This window comes from Carettochelys insculpta, chromosome 12, assembly GCF_033958435.1.
Source record: "Carettochelys insculpta isolate YL-2023 chromosome 12, ASM3395843v1, whole genome shotgun sequence".
NCBI classification, from domain to species: Eukaryota; Metazoa; Chordata; order Testudines; family Carettochelyidae; genus Carettochelys; species Carettochelys insculpta.
In genome coordinates, this window is record NC_134148.1 from 44,454,838 (window position 1) to 44,471,788 (window position 16,951).

The window sequence follows — 16,951 nt, forward strand, 5'->3', positions numbered from 1 at the left end:
CCATGTGAGCCTTCACTGGCTGCCTGCTTTTTATAGCAGCTGTGCCAGGTCACCCACGTGAAATGACAGGGGCTGAGAGCAGGAAGAAAGGGGCCAGCTTTTTTTTCGGGTGTGGGGATTGACTGGGGGCAGGGGCTGAGTTGCCTCATGCCCCCTGGAATTTCTTCACACCCTCCAGCGGGCATGCCCCCCAATTTGGGAAACCATGATCTAATCCATGGCAGCAGCAGATGCTCATAACTTCAAGAATCAGCGCAGGGCAAAATGTTTTTATAGCAGCTTTTTTGGGGGGGCAGGGGATGGGGGAACACAGGAGACAAAAATGTAGTTCCAGTGATGTTGAAATACTCTGCAAACTTCATGATGCCCAATCATTTTAGTCAAAAAAAAAAAAGTCTACAAATTTAAACTATGTCAGTGTTTCATATTGATATTTTTCACAACCAAGCCTTTCAACTGATCAGTTCAAAGTGACTTGTTTCAAACTTTCCAGTTTTTAAAATGAATAGAAATAAAAATGCTCACACGGTTAAAATCAAACCAAAACATTTTATTTGATCCAAAATGTCTTTCACCAACATATTTAAATAGCCAGCAAGCTAAAAACCCATTAGTCATACAGCTAGTCAGCTCCACAGCTCTGTTTAATAAACAGGAAATGCTATCTTCTCTCACCTGGACAGATTATCTGTAAAAGGCATGAAAAATATAAGTGAATGAGCTGCTCAAAAGTTAATACGGGTTGAACCTCTCTAGTCCAGCATTCTTGGGTTCTGACCCATGTAGAACCACAAGATTCCCTGAACCAGGGAGGGAAATATAGTGCCAATAGGCCTCCACAGATGATGGAAGGGCATTACAGCACCCCCAGACTTTGCATCCAGCATGGCCCCATGCCTGGTGGCTTCACTCCAGCTCCTCTGCTGCTACCCAAGGTCACAGTCACTGGAGTCCTAGCCCCAGATCTCAGCCACCAGCATGTAAGGGGGTGGGAGGAACAAAAAGGGGAACATGGCACTGCTTGGTGCTCTGCACCCACTAAATTTTCCCTGTAAGTGTTCCAGCCCCAGAGTACCCAGGAATGTTGCTGAACCATAGAATTCCAGATTAGAGAGGTTCGCCCTCTAGTAATTCCTAGAGCCGTCTCACTTCCCTTTTCTCCCAGCAGACCATGATTTGCAGAAATTGCATCCAAAGATCACAGACTGTAGGGGATTTAGAGGCAAAGTTAAAACTAAACAAAGAAACTTCTGAACTTCCCACAAAGTGGAAGTGAATAGGACCTTCACTGGGACATCTGCATCTCAGTTCAATGTGTTCTAAGTATATTTTTCCTTGCCTGTGTGCTCTAAGGCTATGTCTAGATTACAACGATTTGTTGACATTAGTTTTTGTCAGAAGATATCTGTTGATAGATCGTGGGCAAATTACCATGTGGATCACAAGAGCGATCTAATCTGTCTGCAGAGAGCAGCTGGACTGCCAGGCCACTCTCTCGACAAAATGGCTAATTGGAAGCACAGCAGACAGGGCATTCCATTGTCCTGGAAGCCCTGTCTGTCGACAAAAGGCCCCCTCTGGAATGTCCAGACTGGCTTTCTGTCAACAGATCTCTGTTGACAGAGGCATTGGGCCTCACGGGGGAACAGCAGAATGCTGCTGACAAAAGCACTGCATCCTGTCAATTTACTGTCAACAGAATACCTTAGGAACGTAGACGTTCCCTGGTTTTGTCGACACAACGCCAGTTTTGCTGACAACACCCTCTCGGGTAGGTATACCTTAAGTAGATAAATTTGAAAGACTCGTAACTCAGGGAAACCAAAATCTCACTTTGAACCAAAAAAAAAAAAAAATCAAAAAATACAAAATAAAACTATTACTTGCTCCATCATGTGAGTCCGGGGATAGCCCCACCTCTCCCAGGAGCGTTGTAGTTCATGCTGCTCTCAGATGGCGCTGCTCCAGGAGAGGCATGAGAAGACTGCTCCTGCACCCATTGAGAGTAGTGGGCAGGGAACGGTGCAGGGGTGAGGAGACAGAACATGGATGGGAGGGAAGGTGGCATGGGCATAGCATGGGCGGGGAGGGGGTGAAGGAGAGGTAGGTGGCCGGTGCCTTCCCTGGATTCCCCACACTAGATGCCTCTGGGAGCATTCTAATCAAGGGGCTGAGGACCGTCCGTTGATATGGAAGCAAAGATTTAATTTCAGCCAGTAGTTTATTCCATCACTGCTACAAGCCTGATTCAGCAATCAGTAACTGTTGAACATATTTAATTCCTTTAAGCAATTTTAATTCTGAACTTTCTTTCTTTTTATAAATAACCCTTTAGATTTTAGAGACTAAAGTAGTGGCAACAGCATGATTAGTGGGCAAGAGATGAGCTGTATGTTGACCCGGATACGTGACTGGTCCTCAATGATCAGAAGGACCTTTTGTTTGACGAAACTGGTTTAAAATGACCATTCATCATTAAGTTCAGGGCTTTTGGTGGTAATGCAAGAATTGAAATGCCTTAAGAAACTGCTTTTCTGACTTCTTGTTAGCCTGTGTGGTGAAGAGAATTCACTTTTGTTACTGGTTGGGTACAGCTTGTGGGAAAATAGCCACCAGTTTGGGGTGTGTCTGTCCTTTTTCCTCAGCAGTCTGTCCTGAATTTGGTTTTCACTCTTGTGACCTACAAGGCACATTACACAAGGTACTTTAAAAAAAGAGTCCTCTTCTAGTCCAACAGGTGATTAAACCTAAACATGTCAGTAACTGTAATCCTAAAAGAATTAAATTTAGCACCCTTGTGAAGGAAGGCAGCAAATACTAAAGAAACCCACCTCTATAGCATTTAATTTCACAAGGGAAACGACACAAAAAATAAGGAAGCTAGTTAAATGGAAATTAAAAGGAGTGAAATGCATGAAAGCTTTTTAAAAACACCATGCCTACATGTACACTCCATCGCCTCTAAAAAATGTAGGACTGCCAAAAACCACCACCCTGGCTATGCAGCATCAATGAGGCACACTGGGAAAAGAGGCAAACTTTAAAATTTGGAAGATCAATGCAGCTGAGGAAAATAGAAAAAAGAATAAACACCAGCAAGTCAAAAATAAATTAGGTAGGCTAAGAAAGAATTGAAAGAGCAACTAGCAAAAGACAGAATAGCTATACCGCAAAAAAAAAACAACAAAACTGTTTGGCAGGTTTCCTGCTTCTGAGATTCTGACATGCTCAGAGCTGTCCTTAGGATTTATGGATCCCTACATAGTAATGTTAAACTGGTGTCCCTGCACCGATAACAGCCGGGGGTGAGGCAGAATTATATAATCTTCAGGAACACACTAATGAAAAAATTTTAAAATAATTTTTTAAACTGGGGTGGGGCTTGCCTGCATCTGGCCCACAAGGCTCCCCTCCCTGGCATTATTTTTGTTGGCAAAAGATAAACTGTCATATAGGCTGGGAAGACATTTGACCAAAAAGTGTTTGAAACATGAATTCCCTTGTAAATCGAGCCATCACATAAAAATACCACTGAAAATCAGCGTTAAAGTTTTCTAAACACATTAAAAGAATCAGTCATACTCATTAAATCATTTTCAACTAACAAAATACTTCCTGAATGGGACCTCCTTTTGTGTAAAATGTTCTGCTGTTCTGTAATGGCTACTGCAGAAACTGTTGACTGGTAAACTTGCTTACAGGTTAACAGAAGGCAGATTTCTGTACAATTTTCAATTTGCAGAGTTATTTCTCTTCTGTGTTATCCATCATGTGTTCACTTCCTCAACGTTCTACAGATTGTTTAAAAATCATGTTTATTTCACATTGTAAATTAATCCAAATTCTTACACGATATATTTATCTCAGAACCAAAGTCAGTCTGTGGAGCTTCAGGATATGAAACGTTTGTATAAATTATGTATGTAAGTTGAAAAATGGTCACTTGGGACTTGAACTTATTTATCAGCTATACTCATATCTGGTTAGAGTTGCTGTTTTCTAATTGTTTCATTGTGCCATAACTGATCCCAGATAGAAAAACTGAAATACAAGCTCCAATTGAAATTAAATAGCTAGGAGATTATGTAACTTCTTATATATTAATAAACTACTCAATATGAATACTATCAGCCATACTGTTCTATGAACTTCATTTGTTTTTATTGTAAAAAAAGTGTAGTTTAAAGTTATAGACATATTTTATTATAAAAATGACAAGTTTTTATTACTGAAGCATTACTACAGCACTCTGAAATCTCTGCAGAGTGGGGAGACAGGAGACCTTTTAGATTTGAAGATTAGCAGAGAAAGAATCAGTGAATTTCTATTGTCTCAAATTTGCTAATCCCCTGTCTGAATTCTCATCAGATTTTAAATCAACATGCCTCAAAACTTTGCATAAGGATTAGGAAACAAAACAAAACAGCAAACAAGTGGATATCATATGTCATTCCATTTGCAGCTAAAATCTAAAAATTCTATTAATTCACACTGACATTCTATTAATAGCATTTGGACATCATGACAGTACAAGAAGTACTTTTCTTGCTAATGTGAGATGAAAGGTTAAAGAACATTTCAAATATAGAAGTATTCACTTTACATTTTTTGAGTATATTGATCAGTTAGCTAATTTAGTTGATTATTCAAACAATATATTCAAGTTTAGCACATTGGCTAGTGTTTTACATTTAGTTTCAATTTTTATGGCAAATCGTTATACAAACAGTAAAAACACTTGAGCAAAATGCTTACTTCTCTATTAGTTACCATGCCAGGAGCAAAATTAAGAGTACAAATATTCAAAACAAGAAGTGGCTTTTCATTTCAAGAATCAAATTTCTTTTATTTTTTTACATGGTTGTGACTGATGCATATTGCAGTTGATCACAACAGAAATTTAACCTGCAAAGTTTGTTTCGTATCACAATGTGCATGAGAAGAAGGCAACACAGCTGGTTCATAATTACTAGTTAAAATATTTCTCTGTGACCACTGCATATTACAAATCCTTTAGAACAATATATACTTCACCTAATTTTATAATACTGCTAGCTGTCTTTTTATAATTCACATCTGCTTTACAAATGGTTTCCTGTAAAAATCATGTGTAAGATACAAAGTAAGTATTAAACTCAAGGCCTTGAAGATTTACAAATAATTAAACCAATGTATCAAAATGATCATAGCTCTGTGGTTACTGTATTGGCTAGTCAGGTTCTGTAACACACTGCTCCACAATTTCACGCAAGTTTGGATTCTCCATTGCAGCTGCTACTCTCTCTTTATCATTTATTTGCTTGTTAACTGTAAAAATATCAGAGGAAAAGTAAGTCAAACTCATTTTTACTGAGGAATTCTTGTATAGTCATCACACTGTGCTACATACTTGACCCTAAAGTCTCTACAATCTCTGGAGACCATCGCAATCTCAAGAAATGGGAACGGGAGGCAACAGACAAAAGGACAAAGGCTACATCCACACTATCCCAAAACTTCGAAATGGCCATGCAAATAATCATTTTGAAGTTTACTAATGAAGTGCTGAAATACATATTCAGTGCCTCATTAGAATGCCGGCAGCGACGGCACTTCGAAATTGCCACAGCTCGTCCAGATGGAGCTCCTTTTCGAAAGGACCCCGGCAACTTCGAAATCCCCTTATTCCTATCAACAGGAGGGGTTCTTTTGGAAAGGATCCCTGACTGGACAAGCTGTGCGGCGGCAAGCTGCAGCAATTCTGAAGTTCCGCGGCTGCTGGCATTCTAATGAGGCACTGAATATATATTTCATCGCTTCATTAGTAAACTTCGAAATGGCCATTTCAAAGTTTTGGGATAGTGTAGACACAGCGTAAGAAATAGACTGTGGCAGCCCTCTTCCATCTTATAGTTTTATTGTGCAACATTTACAGGAGGGACTGAGATCTTGCTGCTCCATGAGAAAGAGGACTAGGGTTTGTATAATAGATTTATCTGCAGTGATGCAGTGCAGATAGAAATGGAAGTGGCAAAACAGACATGTTCGGAAATGTGTTCCAGGCATACCGGAAACAGCACAGGTGTGGAAAAATAACATGAAAGAGGTGTTGAGCAGGGCACCTTATGTGGAACAAAGAGGGATGAGAAGGGGATGAGGGGAAAAAAAAGTGACTTCTAGTGGCTGTCTGTGACCTATCACTTTCAAGGCACTTCTAGTCCAGAAAGGAGCATGTAAGACCCCGCTTATGCTAGATATCCCACAGACGTCAAGTAATGTAATATTTTAAAGTCACATCCCATCCTAAACACCTCTGAACCACTCACAATAATTGGACAATATAAAGCAAATGTATTTTGCCTCCTTGTAACAAAAGCTATCATTGAGACATAATGGCTGTTTTAGGAAGAAGGGTGCTTTTGAAAGCGGAGCTTTCTTTCAAAGAAACTCCATCTACATGGCTAGTTTGTATTTTGAAAGCAGCACTTTCAAGGCAGTGAATGGCCGCTATTATGCAAATGAGGTGCTGAATATTCATCTCAGTGCTTCATAAGCATTTTCAAAACACTGCATTTACATGGCCCTTCTGGAGGGGAGGGGCAGTGTAGATGCAGCCAGTAGTACTCATACTCATTTCTTACATCTTTATCAAATTGTTGGAATTTCATTGCAGCAGCCTTACATTTTGACATTTTCCAAATGGCATACTTCACCTTGCAACATTGCATTAATTCTAGGGGTGGTGGGCCGCACCAATGTAAAGTCACAGTCATTCAATTAATAAGAACCCACTTACTGTCCTCCTCAGTGGTATGGGTTCCTTCAGATATATAAATTTCCAACTAGATAAGAAATACAGAACGTTAGTCACATGAAAGTAGCTATGCTCATGCGCGCTGTTGGGAAAGAAAAATATCTATACAGAGTACACACACTGAACACCAGAGCAGCCACAATGGGTCAAGACCAAAGGTCCATCAAGCCCAGCATCTTGCCCCCTGACAGTGGCCAATGACAGGCATCTGAGAGAGAACGAACAGAAGAGGCAACCACCAAGTGATCCATTCCCTGTCACTCACTGCCGCTTCTGACAAACGGAGCCTAGGGTCATGATTCCTACCCATCCTGGCTAATAGCCATTGATGGACCTGTCCTCTCTGAATTTATCTAGTTCTTTTTTGAACCCTGTTAATGTCCTGGGCTTCACAACGTCCTCTGGCAAAGAATTCCACAGTGAAGAAATATGTCTTTTCATTTTTTTTAAACCTCATTTAATGATTAACATTTGTGAATTATTCTATCCCGTTGTCTGTAGTAGGCAGGTCTTCAAATTTTTCCATCATCTGGATGGCATTTTACAAAAGTCTTATAGCTACCTCCCCTCCAGTTTACAGCCCATCACCCCTTCTACTGGTGATCACATGGAGATAGTCATATCAATTACTTGCCTGCAAAATGTGACTGGGAAACTGCTGAAGTGTACGTTTGGTCTTCTTGTACTGCTGTTAAACAGCTGGAAGCAGAGAGGAGAGCCAGCACTGTCTCACCAGGCAGCTCTCTGCAAGCCACAAGCCCGCATTCTATAGATACTGATCTAGGCGCTGTTGATCTAGAAGAGGCTACAGGAACCTCAACTGTCACTTTCACGAACAGCTTATTTAAATATATTTGAAATTCAGACTCTTTTGAGGAGGCGATCCCAAGAGATATTTGCCAGGTCTCTCCTCCACCCCACACCTTCATTCTTTAAAGCTCTTTGTCCCCTCAGTCTCAGCTTTTACCAGTGGGGCCTCAGAGGCATTTCTGCAGAAAGAGATAATGCAGTTCCCTTTTTTGTGGAGAAGGGAAGTTGAGGAAGCAGCATGATTTGTCATCTATTGAGCCAAAGGTGTTTCTCCGCTTTCAGGAAGTGCATTTGGCCTCCACAAGACACTAAGCCATGAACTGTCAAGAGTCTGAGCTTGGAATACTATTACAGATCCCCTGCATGGGCCTGTATTACAATTCTAAACTTGGCTGGCCTTCACTCTCATTTCTCTTCAGTCCACGTAAATCTTTTGCCTTTTATTAAGTATAACAGTTCTAAAAAAAGGCTAGTCTCATGAAGCAGATGAATGGTGTCACAAATTTGACCTTCAAGGCTAGACTATTTGTAGTGAAATTATTTACTGAACTTATCTGCTTGAAAAGAAAAAAAATCAAGGTAACTACACATAAATTCATTCATTCATTTCAAGCATGAATAATATTCATTTGTTTTTATTACATAAACTTGATGCTAAAGTGATTGGTTATGATTAAATAGCTGGCTATGCAAAGTACCACTAACACAATTTTCTAGAAACACAAGTTGCAGTGTTTGTCATGAAACTATTCCCAAAGGCGTGAAGCCTCTGGTAAACCTAACTGGTGAAACACTGGTACAAGGAAACATTCAGGCCATTGGCTCAAAATTTTGCAGGAAATATACATAAACAGTGCCACATTATGGTATTTGGTACCCTATGCAAAGGGATACCAAAACACTATGCACCAACACTCAGGTTAGCTCTTCACTGACAAAACAGACCTTTTGAACTTTTTCCACAACAAAATAACCAACATGTGTGCGTTACTTTGCAGTATCAAGACATGCTTTTTAGCAGTGAACACAAAGCCTTAGAGGCAGGACGTTAGGTAGAGTAAGAAATTTGAAATGTATTTAAGTCGAGGGACAAATATTATTAAGTGAAATTTGGTCTTCATGGCTCTGTATGTTAGGGAGATTTCCAAACCTGAGCCATTCTTTTTGGTGACAAATCTGAGGAATTGTCCTCAATTGAGGTGTCATTAGAGGATGTTTTGGAACAGACTGATAAACTGAACAGTAACAGGTTCCTGCAACTAGCTGGCATTCACCCTAAAGTTCTGGAAAAAATTAAATGTAAAATTACAGAACTATTAATTGTGGTTTGTAACTTATCCTTTCAAATCAGTGTACCTAATGACTGAAAATGGCTAATGTGGCACCAATATTTAAAAAGGACTCTAGAGGTGATCCTGGCAATTACAGACCAGTAAGTCTCCTGTCAGTACTGAGTAAATTAGTTGAAGTTATAGTAAATAAAATTGTCATACACATAATTCATTGGGAAAAAGTCAATATGATTTCTGTAAAGACAAATCATGTCTTACTACTCTACTAGAGCTCTTTGAGGGGGTCAATGAGCACGTGGACAAGGGGAATCCAGTGCATATGGTGTACTTCGATTTCCAGAAAGTAAGTCCCTCCCCAAAGGCTCTTAAGTAAAGTCAGATGTGGGATAAGAGGAACGGTCCTCTCATGGATTGACAGCTAGCTAAAGGACAGGAAACAAAGGGTAGGAATACATAGTAAGTTTTCAGAATGGAGAGAGATAAATAGTAGTGTTCTCCAAGGGTCCATATTGGGACTAATCCTATTCAACATATTTATCAGTGATTTGGAGAAAAGGGCAAACAGTGAGGTGGAAAAATTTGAAGATGGTCCTAAACCGCTCAAGATAGTCAAGAACAAAGCCTGTGAAGAGCTTCAAAAAGACCTCACAAAACTAAATAATTGGGCAACAAAATGGCAAATGAAATTTAATGTTAATAGAACGAAAGTAATGTATACTGATAAAAAGAATCCCAACTATCCATACAAAACAATGGGAACTAATTTAGCCATAACCACTAAAGAAAGAGATCTTTGAGTCATTTTGGAAAGTTCTCTGAAAACACCCACTCAATGTGCAGCAGCAGTAGTCAAAAAAGCAAACAGTATGTTAGGAAGAATTTTAAAAAGGATAGAGAATATCTTACTGCCTCTACATAAATCCATGGTACGCCCGTATCTTAAATACTGAGTAAAGATGTGGTCGCCTCATCTCAAAAAGGATATATTGGCATTGGAAAGGTACAGAAAGGGGCAACAAAAGCGATTTGGGCTTGGGACTGGGTGCCATCTAAAGAGAGATTGAAGAGACTGTGACTTTTCACCTTAGAAAAGAAGAGACTAAGGTCATGACAGGTATGGAAAAAGTGAATAACGAAAAGTAATTTATTTGTTCCCATAACATAAGGACTAGGAATCACCAAATGAAATGAAAGGGCAGCAGGTTTAAAACTAACAAAAGGAAGTTTTCTTCACACAGCGCACAGTCAGCCTGTGGAACTCCTTTCCAGAGGATGTTGTGAAGACCAGGACTTTAGCACGGTTCAAAAAGGAAATAGATAAATTCATGGAGGTTCGGTCCATCAGTGGCTATTAGCCAGGATGGAGAGGAATGGTGTCCCTAGCCTCTGTTTGTCAGAGGCTGGAAATGGATGACAGGAGAGGGATCACTCGATGACTACCTGTGCTGTTCACTCCCTCTGGGGCATCAGGCAATGGCCACTGTCCGCAGATAGAAGACTGTGCCAAAAGGACATTTGGTCTGACCCAGTATGGCCATTCTTTTGTTTTTAATAAGCTGTAAACCTGTCTATTTTAGTTTAACTATTGGGTTTAGGAGGAAATTTCCACAGGTACAGGATAACCCATAACTGCCTACTGCACAGTTTCCTACACATTTCACTGTAGTGATCATTGCTGGCCACTTTCCGATGAAATATTAGATGAGGCAGACAACTGATTTGATCCAATATAACAATTCCTGTGTCCTATTAAAGTTAGAGGAACAAGACATCTCATTTAAAATCCTGGTTCTACCACCTCTTCAGTGCTTATAAAGTCTCTGAGAAAACTCACTATAAGATCTTTCCCCATTTTTGTTTTCATAGACTTGTATCATAGAATCATATTTTCCAGAAAATCTTCACATAAACAGTGAAGGTCACCTGTATTCTTTAATTGGAATCAGAATTCAAATTGATGCTGGCATGTTACTCGCTACCTTTCCCTCAGGTAGCCTTGTCTCATTTACTTGGGTCACTGGGGACCAACCAGGATCAGTTAGTCCAAAGTACAAAGCCAGTAACTAGTTAAACATTAATAAAATTCACAATGTCCCGATGCTTTGAAATTTTCTTGTCGTCCACAATTCTTTCCCTTGAAGGCATTAAGAAAACTTAGATATTTGGGATTGTTAGTTTTAAGATGTCCTGCATTTTATACAACCCATCCCCATCCCATGTCAAAAATCAAACATCACATGCTGGCAATGGGTTGTAAAAAAAGTCAAGAGAGCGCCATCCCTAAGGGGATGCAGGGCCTAGGGCACAGATGCCAAGTTTTTTAAATTTTGGGGTTCCCCTTCAGGCTCCACCTAGGCATGACAGGTAGTAGGAGCTGGCAGGGAGGAAAAGTTTCTGGCAGTGGGGCTGCTGGTGGCTGCTCCAGGTCCGGAGCATAGTGACTCCCAAAGCACAGAGCCTGGGGTAGTCACCTTGATTTGCTGTACCCTGGGGATGGCTCTGATCAGGAGGTTATTTTCAGCACAGTCACCCTTCCAGAGTTTAGCAATAACTGATTTATGTGGAAAGAACTTACAGAATGTTTTGTGCAAAGGAGGGGTGGGGAGGCGTGAATGCTTTGAGGAACAAGATAATCAATATTACCTCTAAGTTCCTTTATATACATTAGACTGTGTAGTAAGATATCCTGTTATTCCATATGAAATTACTATGCAATATTTAAAAACACCAACAGATCTTTTTGACTGCAGTTTTACAATTAAGTAAGCAGTTGTGCAGCTTGTTTGGTGTTTGACATTTGGTCCTAGGCATATATCCACTCACAGTCTGACATGATAATGGTAGAAATGAATACTTTACCTTGTGCTTAAAAGGCAAACATCTCTGAAGCTTTATTCGCAAACAAAGCCCTGTTTAAAAACAATAAAAACCAGATTTTTCATTGACAACTTCACAGAGTTTTGTAGATCATTTAAATATTTTATTTTTGGTCTGCATGATTTCCAATGGACACCAATCCAACACAATTGGCAATTGTCACCCCTGTAGCATTCTCAGCAGAAAGAATGTGAATGAATGACAACGAAGACTCTCTGACCCCAAGATAATAATCTGGGAGAACAATGGGGAAGAGGCAGGATAATAGGGAAGCCTTCTCTGTGCCAGCTTTGTACCCCAAGAGAGACGTGAGTCTCCAAGCACCATATAGAATTATCACTCCACCCCTCTCTCTTTTGTCTACATTCCCGTACTATAGGTTCTTGCCTATTGTTGTGGCCACATTTAACCTCTGCTGAGTACATAATGAGGCTATAGCTTTTGGGAGATTGCTGGACTTCTAACAAAGAGCAAACAATTTGAAAAAGAACACAAGCTTGGAACAACCAGGGGGAAAAGGGAATTCTTCTGTCTTCCAAGTTTATCAGCTACCCCAGGTAATCACCATTTGTGTAATTTACAATGGATATGAAATTATTTGTAAAATTCTGATATGTGTTCAGTAGCCTACAAACCACAGAAAGGATACAGTCCATGTCCTAGGGATCTAATGATTTAAATCTTGCATTAATTTAAGAACCAGCAAATGAAATTTCAGGAAAAAAAGTACTGACTGATTCCATGCAACATTCAATCACAATGGAACCAAAGTCAGGTCATTCTATGGTATTCACCACTGTGGTAACTATATATTTTTAATGATAAATTAGGAGATTACATGCAACTAAACTAAAGAGAGAAATAGCTGAAATCTTAACGTATTTATCTTTACAGTCTTTAGCACAGAGCAGACAAGTAAAGAGGATGCTTAAATCTAATAGACAGTATGAGTGGTCAGGCAAGCCCCCTAGGGCTGTGTCAGCACAATAGCCTAACCTCAAAATAAGCTACACAATTTGCGCTAAGCAGATCTGAAGAAGTGAGTCTGTCCCACAAAAGCTCATCACCTAATCAATAATATTGTTAAAGTGTTACAGGGCGGCTTGTTTTGTTTTGTGAAGATACAGATGAACTCAGCTACCACTCCGAGACTACTCTTGAAATGTAATAATTAAGCAGCATAACTTCAGAGGGCTGACGTCTGGTTTCATCACAGGAAGGAAACAGGATAAATAACATTCCAATTAAGCACACAGTTAAGCTGGGTCTACATGGTCCCTCCCTTTCAGAAGGGGCATGCAAATGAGTGAGACTGGAAATGCAAATGAGTGATGGATTTCGCTAGCTCATGCCTCATTTGAATACTCCCATATGATCTGGCTTCCAAAAGAGCCATTTCTGGAAGCCAAAAACAGCGGTGTGGATGGGGTTCCTTCAAAAGGAAACCCCCTTGTGAAAGCACGCTTCTTCCTGAAACAAAACAGGAAGAAGGATGTTTTCGAAAGAAGTGTGGATGGGGTTCCTTCAAATGGAAGCCCATCTACACAGCTGCTTTGGCTTCTGGAAATGGCTCTTCCAGAAGCCAGACTGCGCAGGAATATGCAAATAAGGCACGTGATATTTAAATCCATGCCTCATTTGTATTTCCAATCTCAATCACTTGCATGTCCCTTCTGAAAGGGAGGGGCCATGCAGATGCAGCTTTAAAGAAAATAAGGAAGAGTATAGAATCTAGTTCTATTGTGTGACCTTTTAATAGTGCATATGAAGGTTTGTTTTTATTTTTAAGCTCTGACAAACTAATTTATTTAAATTGCTCTACTAGTGCCAGAATCATGAAGCATTTCAGAAAATATCCTTCTAGCCCAAGAAAAAAAATCAACTCTTATCAGATATAAATACTCAAGAAGGCATAAACTGTGTACATGTATAATCTCAAGATTCAGAAGGGTAGTTGCATTAGTCTGTAGATTCATATAACCACAGGACTGCTTGTTATTTGTGAATCCCCAGATTGTAATCCATAAAAATTAGAAGTATAATTTCAATTTTTAACAGACCCGGACACAGAGACCACCACAGATCTAATCCTGCTGTATTTTCAACAGAGTTTTGCATGAGTAAGAAATGCTGAAGACAGCCAAAGATGTTATTTCTCTTAAATCAGTAAAGATTATTCTTGAGATAAGACTATAACATAAGAAACATTGTTTTACGCCCTATTCATCATATTTTACCAAGACATAATATTACTCAACAATCACTGCTCTACATTACTTTCAACACTAACACTTCCCCTTTCCCCATTATTTTTCAATTGTGGCCACTGTAGTTTTCTAAGACAACCTTGGGCCACTTAGCTAAAAAGAAACGAGGCAAAACATTTTGAAACACTTAGGCCGTGTCTACATGAGCCCCAAACTTCGAAATGGCCACGCAAATGGCCATTTCGAAGTTTGGGGCTCGTGTAGACGTAGCCTTAGAGCAACATTAGGCTGTTAAATACAACAACAAACTATATTGCATCTGTATTCAGAAGCTGTGCAATCTAGAATATCCAAAGGCATTAGTACAATATCGTATTTACACTGCCATATGTAGAAAACTGGCCACTTTGAACTAGAAAACAGTGGTAGGTCCAGATCCATAACAGCCATTTTTGAAAACTGCCGTCAAACCTAATACATCTCAAACTAGTGTGGCTAGTGCCTAACTCACAATTCCTTTTCTTATTCTCTCAACGCAGTGCTTCCTCAAACTACCGAAGTATGAAGAGGATTTCTGAAAGCCATCATCCCTTTTTGCTTTTTAGAAAGCTATTCAGTTCAAGAAATAGCATGCTATTTCTTCTGACTGCTTTGAGGAATGCTTTCTATAAAAATCCAAGCCAATCCTCCCCTCCCCACCCCCCAAAAAGAAACCAAAAACTTATTTTTATTAATGTTATTCAGTTGAATCTTGATTGTATTTGGTTTACTTTCGAACATTTTAGTAAAAAACTATTTGACCGTTAAAGGACATGTGAACCTTACCAATGAGAGTTGCCAAAGAGCAATGAGGTACCGTAGGCGTAAACCTGATAATAACGAGATATTCATCATCCCCGATCTCATGCACTTCAACACAATTTTCCGTTACTACTTCCAGTTCTTCCAAAGTGTTAGGCTTCTCCGGATCCCGGATAGTTCGAATTATATCTAAAGTAGAAGGACGTACACCAGAAATGAAATATGTTTTATAAATTAGAGGCTTAGAGGGAAAAAATCATAGTTTTTTAACACGTTGTTCTTCCTATTTTTTTCTACTCCTCTCCAGGACAGGCCTAATTACAGAAACATCATGCTGACTCAGTTTACCCAGGAGGAGCAGAAACAAAACCACCTGTATCTCACCGTCTGCTCCTCTCTACTCACTGCACACATATTTCTACAGTTCATGGACAACAAACATAGCAATTTACTACCTACCAATGGAGTGCAACAGCTCTGCAGTTTTGACAGGTAAAACAAAGACATTACCCAGAATACAATATAAACTTGGTGTATAGTATTATCTTATTAAGTCAAACGCTTTACATAGGGCAATGTGGTTTTTGATACCTTTCTCTTACAGAAATCAGTATGCTTCTCACTTTGTGGAAGAATAAGAAAATATGATCTTGGGACTTCTGTTTATGGGCCAAATATTGCAAGGTTCATAACTGTGATTACATAAATTTATTTCCTACTCTACTTCAGCATTACGGTCTGTGACCATGACATTCCAAAATAAGAGATATGTATTGTGTAATATAAAATAAGAAAAGACGTTCAGTGGCAACTGGCAACTCTAGATTTCTCTTGCTGCAGCTTTCTGTACCGGGTACTTGGGTGATAGTCTCTTGATTTCTAAAACAGGGTGGATCTATCATCCCTAAGGTGCCACAGGACTGCTTGTTCTTTGGGAATCCTAAACACCAGGGCAGCTGTAACCTACTCATTGATCAATACCGACCTCCACAACGCTCAGCCCTCTCTGGAGCCGCCAGCGTACGTTAACTGCCAAGGCCGCCCGGGGATGAAATACAGGACAAGGCAACTTTCCCAGTGTAAGCGACACAGAGCTGAGGAGCCGCCACAACTTCTGACTCTCGACCGACCTCAGGGCCAGACGGGTCCCAAGCACCTCTCCCCTTGCCCGCGGCACCTGAGCAGCAACAACCCACCGCAAAGCTCTCAGTAGCCAGAGCATCCCCCCAGGACAGCCAGCCAGCCAGTCACCCGCCCGGGGCACCGGACCAGCCTCTCCGCGGGCGCCGCCGGCCCGGCTAGGATAGTCACCATACACCTCGAGCGCTTTGTCCTGCTCCATGGCCTGGCTCCCCTGCGCATGATACCCGCTACGGAGCCCGGAGAGCCACAGCACTCTGCCCAGCGTGTGCGACAGCAGCCCGGTCACCAGCGACATCCTGCTGCTCCGCCATCGGAGGGGCGCAGCACCGCTCGGCCACCGTCCCGTCGCCCGCCTTGGCAGCTTCCGGGTAGGGGACGGCGAGCAGGCGGGGTCAATCCCAGGGGCGGGGCTTAAAGGGCACGTGGAACGTGCAGGGCCTGGGAAGCGGCCAAAGGTTAGGTCGCGGGAGGAAGTGGGGGAGGTTTGAGGTCTTGCGGGCGGGCCCTGTAACTAGTCTGTGTAACCAGTCTGTCATTTAGTGGCTGAAACGATGCGTACCTGAAAGTGTATCCAGCCCAGGGCAGAGTGGCCCATAGCTCTGAGCTTGCCACAAGCTCCTCTGGCGCGGTCTAGTTCCTTGCAGCTGCCAAGCTCAGCGCCCCGGGAGTGTCCTGTAGAACTGATCAGAAGCTACAAGGGTGGCTGCAGAGGATTTAAAATCCCAGTTATAATCTATTTGGGGGGCTGTTGCTCCTCTGCTTTTCATTCAGAGGGAGCAAGACATAGGTGAACTTCACAAAGAGAACAGCCAGCTAAAACTCCTTGCCAGAGGAAGTTATGAAGATCAGGACTTTGAGAGGGTTCCAGATAAATTCATGGAGTTTTGGTCCATTGATACTTATCGACCAGGATAGGAATGGTTTCTCAGCCTCTCTGAGAGGGTGAGAATGGGTGACGGGAGGGATCTTTACCTGTTCACTCCCTCTGGGGCATCTGGTATAGGCAAATGGGAAGACAGGATATTGGG

The 16,951-nt window shown here is 41.0% G+C and overlaps 1 protein-coding gene across 1 annotated transcript; it reads right to left on the reverse strand.

Annotated features, from left to right (window-relative positions):
- Nucleotides 1-529: 529 nt before the first annotated feature.
- On the reverse strand, nt 530-16,295 carry CIAO2A (cytosolic iron-sulfur assembly component 2A). Its single transcript, XM_075006925.1, has 5 exons — nt 16,092-16,295; nt 14,805-14,969; nt 11,755-11,804; nt 6,776-6,821; nt 530-5,307 (listed from the first exon to the last, which is right to left on the reverse strand). Exons 1-5 carry the CDS (start codon nt 16,216-16,218, stop codon nt 5,210-5,212), a joined length of 486 nt encoding a protein of 161 aa, XP_074863026.1. The 5' UTR covers nt 16,219-16,295; the 3' UTR covers nt 530-5,209.
- Between the last annotated feature and the right edge of the window lie 656 nt (nt 16,296-16,951).

Excerpts from the sequence above, each read along its gene's own strand:
- CIAO2A (XM_075006925.1), bottom strand. The coding sequence starts at position 16,218 with ATGTCGCTGGTGACCGGGCTGCTGTCGCACACGCTGGGCAGAGTGCTG. Across the intron at positions 11,805-14,804 it reads CTCTTTGGCAACTCTCATTG|GGCTTTGTTTGCGAATAAAG; the intron begins GTAAGGTTCACA and ends GTTTTTAAACAG. Across the intron at positions 5,308-6,775 it reads CCATACCACTGAGGAGGACA|TTAACAAGCAAATAAATGAT; the intron begins GTAAGTGGGTTC and ends ATATTTTTACAG.